Source organism: Kwoniella bestiolae, chromosome 6 (assembly GCF_000512585.2).
Source record: "Kwoniella bestiolae CBS 10118 chromosome 6, complete sequence".
Taxonomy (NCBI): Eukaryota; Fungi; Basidiomycota; class Tremellomycetes; order Tremellales; family Cryptococcaceae; genus Kwoniella; species Kwoniella bestiolae.
The window spans coordinates 190,808-203,520 of NC_089246.1; the positions used below are offsets into that span (position 1 = coordinate 190,808).

Sequence of the window (12,713 nt, forward strand, 5' to 3'; positions counted from 1 at the left end):
CCTTCGGGCCAACCCCATGGTATTAGACGGTCTTAGGGTACTGGTAGCTGGTACTTTCTTCGAATTTAGTAGGCGGACCGCTACATCCATGTTAAGCACATTCACCGATAGTGGGTCGTTCATCACTACTACCTCTTTCCCTCAACTCCTACTACCATGAGATGGGACACTGATCGTACTACCCGGATCCCATAGGCTTCTTCATCACCGCCACCATATCAGACAACGACGAAGCATACGACTGGGTATTCCAATACCTAGAGACCCACGCTCCTATCATGCTCCCTCCCACTTCCCAATCCAAGCTCAATATTTTGATCCTGCTCGATACACCATCAAGACCAATATGATGGAAGCGGTCTATCCTACCGGTAGAGCCGCACCTAGGCATATCAGTCTCGCAGCTAGAAGACCAAGAAATAACAGAAGGAACATACCCTCTCGCCACTTGCGACACGACCCGTATGATTCCGAGGGAGATGAGCATGAGAGCGATTATGATGATGAGCAGAAAGACGCGGTATTGCATGCTGAGCCATCAAGCAGTGAGTGAAGTTCTTCCCTCCTCAGTGCTTTCTTTCAACACGATACGCGAAGTTGGGAGCTGATACTGAGGGTTTCAATAGCTATCAACCAATATATACAGTTTCAAAATAGGACCATCACGTTTCAGGTCAAGGATGATGGCTTGTCGTCGTTCTCGTTGCCAATGAATCAGAAGAAATGGCTGGTGACGTCGTGAGTGCTGTCTTGTCCTCTCTAGTCTACTTGCCAACGGTCTTGAACGCGATTCCCGTCGTTTGCAGACTGAGCTGACATCCTATCTTCTCCCTCGGCACAGCACCTTCCTAGGCACCCATGACATCTTCACCTCCCTCATCCAAACAGCTCGGAGAGAGTACCTAGCCTCACTCCCCAAACGAGCTATATCTATCTACTCGCCCGAACATGGATCGTGGTACAAGAAGTCTACTCGGACTATGCGACCATGGGATTCGATCATCTTGCCGGACGGAATCAAGGAATGGTTATTAGATGATGCTTCGGAGTTTCTGGCTGAGAAGGATTTCTATGCGGAAAGGGGTGTGCCCCACAGAAGAGGGTATTTGCTGTATGGTGAACCGGGGAGTGGGAAGAGTAGTTTGAGTGAGTTTGGTGTCATCGTCCCTTAAGCGATAGTCAGCTAGCAGGCTGACCGGTATGAATTTATAACAGTCAGCGCTCTTGCCGCTCGACTTAAGCTGGATATCTATATCGTCAATATCGGTGGCAGATAGTGAGTGCAACTCTGACCGGCACTTGAGCCTCCGAACCATTAGTTGTGTGCGCTCATTGTTCTATTCACTACTCTTTTAGCCTTGACGACGATACACTCATGAATCTCATGCAGGACTGTCCGAGCCGATGTATATTGCTGATGGAGGATATGTAAGGGCCCGTGCCACCTGCATCCGTATATGGTTCTATTTACCATGCTGACATTCACGATCACCCTCAGTGACTGTGCTTTCAAAAAGCGGAATCTACCCTCCGCCAGAGCCAGACATACTACCCATCACGATGACTCGGTTTCATCGTCCACCGATAAAGATCAAGAGGGAGAGGATGCGAAGAAAGAGCGAGAGGAAACAGAGTACAGACCTGAAAGAGACGATATGTTTCAGAACAGCGGACCTACCATCACTCTCTCCGGTCTGCTCAACGCTCTTGACAGAGTTGCGAGTTCAGAGGGGAGGTTGTTGTTCTGTACGACCAATTGGAAAGATAAGATTGATCCTGCGTTGTGTCGACCAGGTCAGTCCGTCCACCTACTCTCGTTGTTTCAACTGGATATGTTACTCATGTGCTCAATTCTTTGTAGGTCGTTGTGACGTCTGGATCGAGTTCAAGCACGCTACTCATGTTCAAGCTCGCGACCTGTTTGTACACTTCTACCGATCCCGCTCTAACCCAACAACTTCCATCGACATCATCAAAAACAACCAAAGCATACTCTCCACGAAACACGAGGACGACGCAGAGCTACTAGCTTTGGGAGAGAGGTTCGCTTCGGCCATTCCACAGGATACAGTCTCGGCATCGGCTTTGCAAGGATATTTGATCAGGTTCAAGAGAGATCCGCATGCTGCGGTCGAGGTAGTAAGACATTGGGTAGAGAGTGGTTGTGGACAGGGTCCGACAATTTCTATCAAGGATGGGAAGGTGCAGGAGAGGGTGGTCGATGAGGGTGGGTCGTCGAGCTCGGAGGAAACTATGAATGGTGTTCTTGATAATAAGGAGGATACACATGGATCACCTCGCGATGGATTTGGTGGGAAGGGGATACTTCCTAATGGTGATAGGAAGGTTGGGTATATCCCCAATGGATGGGGGAATGGGAATGCTACGAATCATGGGAATGGGAATATAATTAGGAGAGCTAGGACCCATTTTAGAAGTTTGAGTAGGGGTAAATGAACAATTCTGTAATGGGTACGGTCGATTCTGGTTATATGAATAAACGATGTGATGTAGTTTACTTTTGGATATTATCTGTGTTCCTTCAATGAGTTTACTGTGTATGCATATATTATGATGTTTTAGTCTTACTTCACTTTGCGTTATCTCAAAGGCAGCGATGATGAGAGGATTCAATTGATCTGCATAACGCAGACTGAAGAGAAACGAGATGATAATCGAGAGCCAAGGAAACAAAACGACCGCGTAGCTTAATGGAAATGATACTAGAAATCGATTAGCATTGCCCAATTATTCACCCCATTGTGTACCGATCGTTAGGGGGATAGTCGGAAGGGAGGAAGGGATCCGGTCGGACGCGCGATCAATTTTCTTGAGGATCATGATATTTTTGACAACCTTGTTTGTAGGTTGGGTTGCGCAACATAACGGACATGAAAAGTGGGACATCTAGACGGAGAGATAAAGGTCGAGCTTCTGAGAATGGGAATCACAACAATTCCGTGCAGTACACACTGCCATGACCACCGCTCGGACCCCCTCTTTTGGGTCGGATACAATCTAAACAAAAGATGATGAGGTTACGGTCTTGTAGCAGATGCTAAACATGGGATCGGCTTGTGGCAGCATCTTTTGGAGCCTAGTCCCAATTAAGGCTATAAAAGGGGACGCGCGATCAATCCTTTTTCTCTGAAGGGTCTTTTTTTTCTGGTTGATTGATGGAACTGAAGGGTTCGTGCGTAAATGATTGAATGGGATGCGAAATTATAAAAATGCAGACTTGAGGTATGAGCTGATTTACTGTACAACCAGAAGTGGGTGGCACAACCTCTAATTCATTTTTGGACACTGACAAGAAAAGTCGCCAATCATGTAATGATATACTGTCACCTATTCTTGCTTGTCAACCGCGTAGCGCACAAAGTATCAGTATCGGATCGGTTTCGGTTTCGGTTACGGTTTCGGTTTCGGACGTTATGATAGTATCAAAACACATAAAACCAGTTTGGTCAATAGACAGACGCGCGATTATCTTTTTGCGTTGCGCAACATTGTGATCCACTTGGGATCGAATTCTACCACTGGTAGCGGAAGGTCATGTGGCGTAATGGTCTATGGTAGCATCTGTTCTTAACTTTAGTCAAGCCTTTGTCCCTCTTCGTAGGCTATAAACAAGGGACGCTTGATCCATTCTCTGTTGATTTCTTTTTTTTCTGTCTGGTTTACTGTAGTTGTTCCGACCTCGTGTTTAATGGTGCATTGTCCCCCTTCCCTTGCCTTGTAGCTGTGCAGGTGACTAGGTCACACCACCCTCCTTTCGATCTCGGCTAAACACGAGGATAAACATGAACCTCCTTTCGATTCTTCTCCCCACCGCTCCACATTCTATCTACGGTGATGTCGTTGATGCCATGAGGTATAGTCGACTCGTGTATGGTTGAGTGGATTGATCGTCATCCACGGATCCGAAAGTCAATCCGATATCAGCGGAATGAACAACAAGCATGTTTTACCTCGTGTTATACTTATCTATGAACAGGATTGAGTCATTTTATTGCGTATATATACAGCTTCATTGAGCCATTTTCATCATCCGTAATTTTCATTTCCTCCTTCGCATCCAACTCACCCATCGTGCAGTATACGAATCAAGATGATCTGGATATTCTACTCCACATACAACTTCCTCCATAGTCTCATACAGACCTATCCAGCATTATACGAAGCTTTAAAGGTCGTCCTGGCAGGAGCGTTCTTCGAAGCTAGTAGGAGGGGATCCAAATACATTGCAGAGGTCATCGTAGATAGTGGGTTCTCCTCCCTATATCACCTCTGTCTGGCGAGTGGCGAATGGAATAGTTGTCAATATCCACTGACCTGTACTTACTTCGTGATATCAGGTCTCACCCTCAAAGCTCGTATAGGCGATAACGACGAAGCTTTCGACTGGCTCCATCATTACCTCTCAACCCACGTCCCTATCCCCATCACTAGCTCGCATCATGACTCCCTCATCGATCCATACGCTCTCAAGACCATCCTGTGGGACTCGATCTGGCCGTCTGGTATCTCCGCTCCCAGGGATGTACAGATTGCAACGCGTAAACCCAGAGGGAGGTATTGGTATGGATAGTCTAGTGAGAGTTACTCTTGGGGGAAGGATGTGCTGGGTGGGTATAAGGAGGCAGTAAAGGTTTCCATCGTACCTACCGTTGGTGAGTTGCTTTTCGAGATCATCCATCACTCAGCGTCCAGTTGGATCTCACTGTGTCGTTGTGCGAGGGGTCATTTGGCATTGTATAAGTGCTCGTAGGATTGGAAATTGAGCTGACGCTATGCTACGTGGTTGCCAAGGTAAGATGCAGATCGTCAAGTTCCAGGATAGGACAATCAAAATGGGTATTATCAAATCGGATGATTGGGCTTTCGACTCTGATAAATGGTTTGTGATGTCGTGAGTCGTCGTCCCATCACCTACGGCATCGTACGACTCCCCAAGTCGACCTCATCTATCATTGTATTGGGCGGATCGATGGACTAGGCTGATTCTTATCTCGTATGTATTGCACAGAACCTTCCTCGGCACTCACAAAACATTCACCCAACTTCTCACAGCCGCTCGAAACGAATATCAATCTCTCTCTTCCGGATCTACCGCCATATATTCCCCTAGGGGGCGAGACGATGCAGGGTGGTATCGTTCTAATACTCGTCCCTCTCGACCTTGGGAGAGTGTTATCTTACCTGATGGAGTTAAGGAATGGCTGTTGGCTGATATGGAGGAGTTTCTGCGTGAGAAGAGATTCTATCAGATGAGGGGATTGCCGTGGAGGAGAGGATATTTGTTTTATGGTGTGCCGGGGAGTGGGAAGAGTTCTTTGAGTGCGTATTTACCTTTCGTTCATTCTGATTCTGTACCGTGAGATGCCATAAGGTCTGAAGGGGGACTGTCGCTGATCTCAGAATGAGGATTTAGTTGCGGCGCTGGCTCATAAGCTGCAACTCAGCATTTACCTCATCAACCTTGGGGCAAAAGGGTAAGCCAACTGTCCTATTAAAAGAGAGAATAGACCTGACATCCTTTGAATGAATAGCCTTGACGATGATAAGCTACAAGGATTGCTCCAAGCTTGTCCAGGTAATTGTATCCTATTGATGGAAGATATGTGAATACTCCTTTCTCGATCACATCTGAAACAAGATTTTTAACAGAAACTTCAACATCATAGCGACTGCGCTTTCAAGAAACGAAAATCGAAGAGTCGTTCCGAGAAACGATCCTCCTCCTCCTCCTCCTCCTCCTCCTCTTCTGAATCCTGCTCGTCTTCTTCAGATTCCGACTCTGATAGCTCATCGTCATCCAAGTCATCCAAAAAGAAGGCAAAGAAGGATAAGAAGGACAAGAAGGAAAAGTATAAGAAGGAGAACAAGAACAAAAACAATGGTAATGGGAATAAGCCTCCACAACAAGGTTTCGGAAGTAATATCACCTTATCAGGCTTGCTCAATGCCCTTGATGGTGTTGCAAGCTCTGAGGGGAGGTTGTTGTTCTGCACGACAAATTGGGTAGATAAGATTGATGAAGCATTGTCGAGACCTGGTTTGTGACCACCTCCTAGCTATTGTGTAGAAATTTTCAGTTGTCAGCGCTGATAATCTAAAATGGAACAGGTCGATGCGACGTGTGGATCCAGTTCAGCAACGCAACCAAAGAGCAAATCAAGAATCTCTTCTTACAGTTCTTCAGACCGGCTTCCTCCACTCCAACAACACCATCATCGTCCGATACCTCCACTCCCGAGGAGAAAGGTCTGATCAGCGACAAAGTCGACCATACGCTCTCATTCACTTATCCCGATACTTTGAAGACAGAGGTCAATGACGATATCGATATCGCCTCGTTAGCAGACCAATTCAGCGAAGCCATTCCAGAAGGTAAAGTCTCGATATCTGCTTTGCAAGGGTATTTGATGAGATCCAAGAGAGAGCCTGTAAAAGCTTTGGAAGGGGTTAAAGCCTGGATTGAGAGTGGTTGTGGAAAAGGTCCGACAATGACCTTGCCTAAGAAGGGGGTGGAGATGAGAGATGTTGAGAAGGGAGATAGTGAGGATGAACCTGAGTTGAACAAGTCGAAAGGGAAGAAAGGTAGAAAGGATAAGAAGGATAAGAAGGATAAGAAGGAGAAAAAGAAGAAGGGTGATAAGAAGGAGGTAGATGGGTTGGATAAAGCGGATAGTGAGGGGAAGAAGCACGATTCCGACAGCCAGGACGCGAAAGAGAAGGATGATGCGAAAGGGAAGGACATTAACAGTGACACAAACGAGGTGGCAAATGGAGATGGTACTGCTGAGGGGGATGATGGGATAAGAGATCAAGCTGATGCTGCAGAGGACGAGACTCACATTGAAGAAATAGGGAACGAGTAAATAATGGCGTTACTAGAGAGATGTCAGCGAAGATGCGTGATATTGGTTCTGTGATATGATATATAATACATTACTGGGGTTTTGCCAATACAATCTACCTATCGCATATATAGAAAATATGTGTATATACGATGATTATTCATGAAAGGAACGGTTGTTCTCTCTCATCCGGATCTTTCAGCTGTGTTCGACCAAGTGTAAAAGCGATCTGTGCGTTGTAACCAGAGTCTGTGCCACGCCACATTGAGATTTGTGGGATTCAGGAACGTGTTATGATTCAAGTGTGATCCGGGTGATGTCACTAAGGGGGAGAGACAAGGAATGTGGAGGCCCCGGATTAGCAGTATTGTAATAGGAGATGACGTTGTAAGGTGAATGTACCCGTGAGGTGGTCAGATGATTGTCATGGTGAATACCTGCACCATACGTGAACGTGATCACCCACCAAAATCCTTTATATGACCTTGCTCGCCACTATCTGAGCTCTCTTCTTTACATCATCTTACATCCACATCAAAGGTTATAAGATAACCCTCAAATCAAGATGGAATATCTCGCAGAATTCAAACCTACCTCCATCCACCCCATCCCTACTACGACCATCTCGGTTGATCCTCCCGGTGGTACACACACTCATCATCATGGGCATCATTCCCACTTGCCCTTGCCCACTGACACCTTCGTAAGTGCTATTTTGTATCTCTCTTCTCCCATCTACTGTCCTGATCTGGGATTCACCATCCTCATCGAGCCTGAGAGCTAATTGATTTCTCCAATATTTCCAGCCCTCTCCCGACGTTCACTTCCTCCATGCGACTCACGTAGGCCACACAGCCCTTTGGGTCTTCTTCACCCTCTTCACCATCGGTCTGGTCGGTGTGCTCTTCTTGACTGTCAGAGCTGAGAGAAGGAACAGATATTTCTACGGGTGAGTTTGTCTCCGTATCTCTGCATCAACATCACTCGTTCCCTCTCCCCATTGTGGGTAGTATTCTCACCTAATCATGCTAACTCCTTTTACATATCATCGCAGGGTCTCATCCCTCGTCCTCACCATCGCCATGGTCTCCTACCTAGCCATGGCAACAGGTCTCGGCGTCTCCTTCATCCCAATCGCAAACCACGGTGTCCAAGGATCGCTGCACCACTTCTTCAGACAACTCTACTGGGCACGATACGTCGACTGGTTATTCACCACTCCCCTGCTCTTACTTTCCCTCGCTTCCCTTGCTGGCTTATCACCCGCCAGTACCCTCGCTGTCATCCTCAGTGACGTATTCATGATTGTCACGGGGTTGTTCTCCGCTATCACCCCTGCAAGATGGGCTGCGGGAGAAAGAGCACGATGGGGTTGGTTCGGTGTTAGCTCGTTTGCGTTCTTGGTTGTTTGGGGTATCTTGCTCAGCAACGGTCTCAAAGGTTAGTTCCTTCTTTCACTCCTACTCCACTCTGAGTGATTAGGAAGGATAGTATAGCTGATATGCCTTCAATAATGATAGCTGCCAACTATCGTCCTAGAAGTACTAAAGGTTTATTCACCCTTCTCGCTGGTGGTACCTTCCTGTGAGCTGGTCAGAACTATATACAGTACTGACATGGCTAACTGTGTGCTTTGATACAGCGTCTGGATGGCCTACCCTATCGTCTTCGGTCTTAGTGAAGGTGCCAACAGAATCACTGTCAATGCTGAGATCATCGCTTATGGTGTACTCGACGTGTGAGTCCCTGTGTTCTGTACCCATCCACACCTGAATAGACACACCATCTTGTTCACCAAACCAACCCACGGTCATATATCCTCGGGAAGAACTTGACTGAACCATGCTTCTCACATTCGTAGCATCGCCAAGATCGGCTTCACCTATCTTCTCCTCTTCCTCCACACTCACGAGGAGACCGGACCTTGGACTTTACCTGAATGGTGGGTCTCCGCCCCTCAAGGTCACGGTCCCGACGGACGAGGTATCTATGGCTCGCTCGGTTCCAGCGATAGGGATTAAGGGGAACAATCCGATTCCACCCAAAATCACAAGATCCCCTAGTCGAAGTGAAAGCACAGAAATGGAAGTTGAAGACGTTTGATAGGAAGTAACGATTTAAACCTATAAAAGACAGAGTGAAAGACGAAGTTTCGTATTATCATTATGTGGATAATATCATTCTATGATTTCCCTCTTTACTCATGTTCGTATTTATCTTCATATAAGAGAAGTAACTAAAACGAGGTTATGAGCCATCCATATGTAATACATGTCGATGTGCAGATATTCTCATATGTCTCAAAGTCGATCCAATCCTACGGTACTTGATCGTAAAACAAATCAAGACCACCTATGTACGGTATGGATCAAAGACCTGAGCTTCTGGATTGAGTTCTTTCGAACTCGAACCTGAACTCTTTTGTAGTCCAAAAGTGCGACTTCGAGCGATAACGAAAGGAGGTGGGTGACCGTTTGTCTCAGAGAGTACGCTCGGAATTGGAGTTGCGGTTGTATCTTCAGAGGAATCGGTCTATGGTACATGCACACATTTTGATCACCCTGACTTCATCGAATCAAGAAGGATGGGTGGATAAAATGCTTACCCTGACGATATGATCTTCAACAATAGATGCGGCAGGGCGGATGAGAGAGGAGTCAGTGTCGTCCTGCGTTTCTGGAATCGTCGATGCTGAAGAATCTGCAAACCCATTCTGTTCGGTGTCTATCGGTTCCACACCCGTTTGATTTGTACCTGGACTCGATCCTTCCGATGTGCAAATCTCTCTTTGCGCAGTGGTGAGGGAACTATCGGTACATTCACCGCCATGTCTCGAAGTACCGCCTATCCCTGTGTGTAAATCGCTTTTATCCTTGATTGACGAGCTTCCTCTCTCGGTGCTGACCGTAGCGGTAGATGTAGGTCTGACCGTTGATACTTGAACTGCCTTCTTCCCCTTCCCCTTCCCCCTCTTCTTCCTATTCCTAGGCTTATGAGCGGAGACCAAAGTGAATCCATCTTGAGTCATGTCTTGATCGAGAATCGCCTGCGTGGCGTCAATGCTCACTGGGACTGGCGCAGGTGGCCTCTTCCAAGAGTTGGTAGTGGTATCCCATCCGGTCATGTCGTTTTTATTTCTAATGGTCACTCGAGATTGCGCCTTGACTGGAACAGGAAAGGCCATTTTCGTCGAGCTGGACACGGTTGCCGGGTCGTTCTGGAGGGTATCATTGGGAGTGTTGATACTACGTGTGACGGTAAGAGCAGGAGAGGGCTTGACATCCCGTTCCTCAGCTTCAAGCCCCGGAGCTCCACTACCACTACCACCGGTGACTGGCACAGCCCTCCCTTCAAGCAGCTTCTTCCAAGCATCAGTATCTTCCGGCCAAATGGGTGTCCCACTATCGTTCCCAGAAGCAGGATAAAGCAACTTCAGATCCTTCCACACGGCTCTTCGTGATTGTTCGATCCGATCTTCCAATCGGCCTATCATGTTCTTCTTTGACTTGAACATCCGCGTACTTTTCTCGTCCTTCGTCTTTTGTTCCTTCTCACTTAAATTGTCGGGTAATAACCTCAAAAATTCCCTAAAAGACTTCAAGCTCGATCGTTGGCATGACAGATCATAGGATTGTTCTGCACCTCTGCGCCAATTCTTCATAGTTGTTTTGACTCGCTTATCGGTTTGGGCATTCATGAGCGTATGAAATTCCTGCTTTTGGCTAGTGAAAGTATCATCCTGGACCTTCTTGAGATCCCATGGATCGTTAAATACATCTTTGACGAATCTCAACAGAGCAGAATCGGTATATACGTTCTTCATATATTCCGCTTCGTCCAGTACGACTTTGGACCCGGTTGATGATAATGGATCCTCGTACGTCATGGACAGACGACTCGCGCTTGTCTCTACCATCGAGTGTTTCGCCAGGGCGAGGTATCGGGGTACAGCATTCAAGAGCTCATCAATCGGTAGATCCACTTGTACCTCGTCGTTGGGGTTGGCAGTATTAGGAGATCTAGGCCATCGGAATAATCTTTCTGGCAGATCTGTCAGGACAATTTGATGCCTCGCATTCTCACTTTCTTTAGAAAACGATATACCATTTACATGAAGTGGTGTGTTGGTATTTCCATCGACCAAGTAGGACTTCAACCTCCACCTCCTCCTAGGCTTTGAGTCAGTGGGATCATCGGTATCTTGAACAATCACAGAGTCGATTCGGACTTTCTCCCAGTATGTTGGTAATGCCTTATCGTGGATGATGACTGTTTCTGAGAGGTCGGTCATCGTGCAAACGTAATCTATACCTGATATAATTGCAAGGCGGGATATATTGTATGTTTTTAGGCTTGGGACAAAGCACTTATATATCGATCTGGAATTTACTGTAGTACAAAAGGACTGGGAGGCGACACGTACTGTGACTTTTAACATGTAGTAGCTCACCGGGACAAGGGATTCCACCAACTTCCTTTCAAGGTCAAGAACCCCAAATGACGATAGGATGGTATGGTGAGAAGTAAAGGATAACTCAGTTTTGTTCCACCTGGTCCTGTTCCTTTCGTTTTGTTCAGTCCCTACCTGCCTGGTCCAAAGCCTAGAACCCGGTCCAGGTCGGAAGAGTGAAGACCGCCCCTCCTTAAAGGATGTCCGATCGTGGCGGAATGTACAGAACGCAATGACAGAAATTCTTAGCTGGTTCGTTATAAGACGGAGTCGGTGAACTCTCGAGCTTGCAATAGCTTCGGTCACCTACTCCCTCTATCTTAAGACAAGCCCCTCTCTCCTCCTCTTTTCTGTGTACTACAATGGCTCTGAGCCCGGAAATTGCGATTTCTTCTCTTTTCCACCATACAGCCATGGTCTGGGATTCTGGCCTGTCACACGAGTTAACTCTATCCGTTGTGTTTCGAGAAGGACAGTCAGACGCTTCTATTTCTTGACTCACTTTCGAGTTCGCTTTCAACTCGATCGTGTAACATGCTTTGATCGAGAACGATATTCAAAGGAAGGAAAGTCTAGGCCTGACTGACTTGGGGTAAAGTCGGATATCTTACCTGTGAATTACTGCGCTACAACGATTTTGTATGAGAGTTTGACGCGTGCTGCTGAGCTGGCTGAAGAAGACATGGACATCGTACAGGGGATGCTATCTGGCTCAGTATCACCCATTTAGGAAGTAACCTTGGAATGATCCAAACATTTCACAAGGCTGGATTGCGATTCGATTGACTAACGATACATATAACTTCTCGTTCACGATGTGATAACTGTTACTACAATGAGGATTGTACTGTCGATATGACACAGTGAAGATGATTCATGGGTCTCTTTGGATCCAAAAACAGTATCGTCGTCAGCTTGATATGATGCTGAAGAATTGGATGACTGACATTTGGTAGGGTGAATAGACTCAGGCAGAGCCCTCTCAAGACCTTCAGGAGCGATCTTTTGAATACCCTCTGGAACCTTTGATGGGCCCGTGGCATGAGAGACCTTGGCATTATCCTTGGTTGGGTCGGTGTTGTGGATCTTGGCATGGCAAGTCAGCCAAACCTGTAAGACAATTATACGTATAATATGCAACTTACAGAATCTGGAAGAGTTTCTTCAAGTCCTTTGGGCACCTTCCTCTGCACTGCCTGAGGAACGGCAGATTGGTTGACGGGATCGACGGCGTGTGATTGTTGGGTGGACATGTTGTTGGCTGTGCATTTGTTGATAAACCACAGGGGCAGGAGACACAGTCCCATAGTTTATATATGTTTGGCACGGAATCGTACCACGGTCATTTATTGATCGAACCATTCGCAAATACGTCATGCAAGCATCACGACTCGGAACAA

General features: G+C 46.8%; 6 protein-coding genes across 6 annotated transcripts; 4 read left to right on the forward strand and 2 right to left on the reverse strand.

The window, feature by feature from the left end:
• Positions 1 to 349: 349 nt before the first annotated feature.
• I302_107283 (uncharacterized protein) lies at positions 350 to 2,457 on the forward strand (the record flags this gene model as incomplete). The annotated part of the gene is made up of 7 exons (XM_019193588.1): positions 350 to 545; positions 627 to 738; positions 842 to 1,146; positions 1,216 to 1,276; positions 1,357 to 1,428; positions 1,499 to 1,794; positions 1,862 to 2,457. The coding sequence occupies 7 exons, from the start codon at positions 350 to 352 to the stop codon at positions 2,455 to 2,457; spliced, it is 1,638 nt and encodes a 545-aa protein (XP_019045065.1).
• Positions 2,458 to 4,111: 1,654 nt separating this feature from the next.
• I302_107284 (uncharacterized protein) lies at positions 4,112 to 4,816 on the forward strand (the record flags this gene model as incomplete). Its single annotated transcript, XM_019193587.2, has 4 exons — positions 4,112 to 4,265; positions 4,359 to 4,581; positions 4,647 to 4,673; positions 4,813 to 4,816. 4 exons carry the CDS (start codon positions 4,112 to 4,114, stop codon positions 4,814 to 4,816), a joined length of 408 nt encoding a protein of 135 aa, XP_019045064.2.
• Positions 4,817 to 4,853: 37 nt separating this feature from the next.
• On the forward strand, positions 4,854 to 6,884 carry I302_107285 (uncharacterized protein; the record flags this gene model as incomplete). The annotated part of the gene is made up of 6 exons (XM_065870430.1): positions 4,854 to 4,912; positions 5,030 to 5,340; positions 5,435 to 5,495; positions 5,553 to 5,624; positions 5,688 to 6,058; positions 6,130 to 6,884. The coding sequence occupies 6 exons, from the start codon at positions 4,854 to 4,856 to the stop codon at positions 6,882 to 6,884; spliced, it is 1,629 nt and encodes a 542-aa protein (XP_065726502.1).
• A 544-nt stretch (positions 6,885 to 7,428) lies between these two features.
• On the forward strand, positions 7,429 to 8,884 carry I302_107286 (uncharacterized protein; the record flags this gene model as incomplete). The annotated part of the gene is made up of 6 exons (XM_019193585.1): positions 7,429 to 7,566; positions 7,670 to 7,812; positions 7,918 to 8,303; positions 8,384 to 8,447; positions 8,506 to 8,601; positions 8,725 to 8,884. The coding sequence occupies 6 exons, from the start codon at positions 7,429 to 7,431 to the stop codon at positions 8,882 to 8,884; spliced, it is 987 nt and encodes a 328-aa protein (XP_019045062.1).
• A 331-nt stretch (positions 8,885 to 9,215) lies between these two features.
• On the reverse strand, positions 9,216 to 11,154 carry I302_107287 (uncharacterized protein; the record flags this gene model as incomplete). Its single annotated transcript, XM_019193584.1, has 2 exons — positions 9,216 to 9,395; positions 9,469 to 11,154. 2 exons carry the CDS (start codon positions 11,152 to 11,154, stop codon positions 9,216 to 9,218), a joined length of 1,866 nt encoding a protein of 621 aa, XP_019045061.1.
• Positions 11,155 to 12,123: 969 nt separating this feature from the next.
• I302_107288 (uncharacterized protein) lies at positions 12,124 to 12,566 on the reverse strand (the record flags this gene model as incomplete). The annotated part of the gene is made up of 2 exons (XM_019193583.1): positions 12,124 to 12,399; positions 12,459 to 12,566. 2 exons carry the CDS (start codon positions 12,564 to 12,566, stop codon positions 12,124 to 12,126), a joined length of 384 nt encoding a protein of 127 aa, XP_019045060.1.
• Between the last annotated feature and the right edge of the window lie 147 nt (positions 12,567 to 12,713).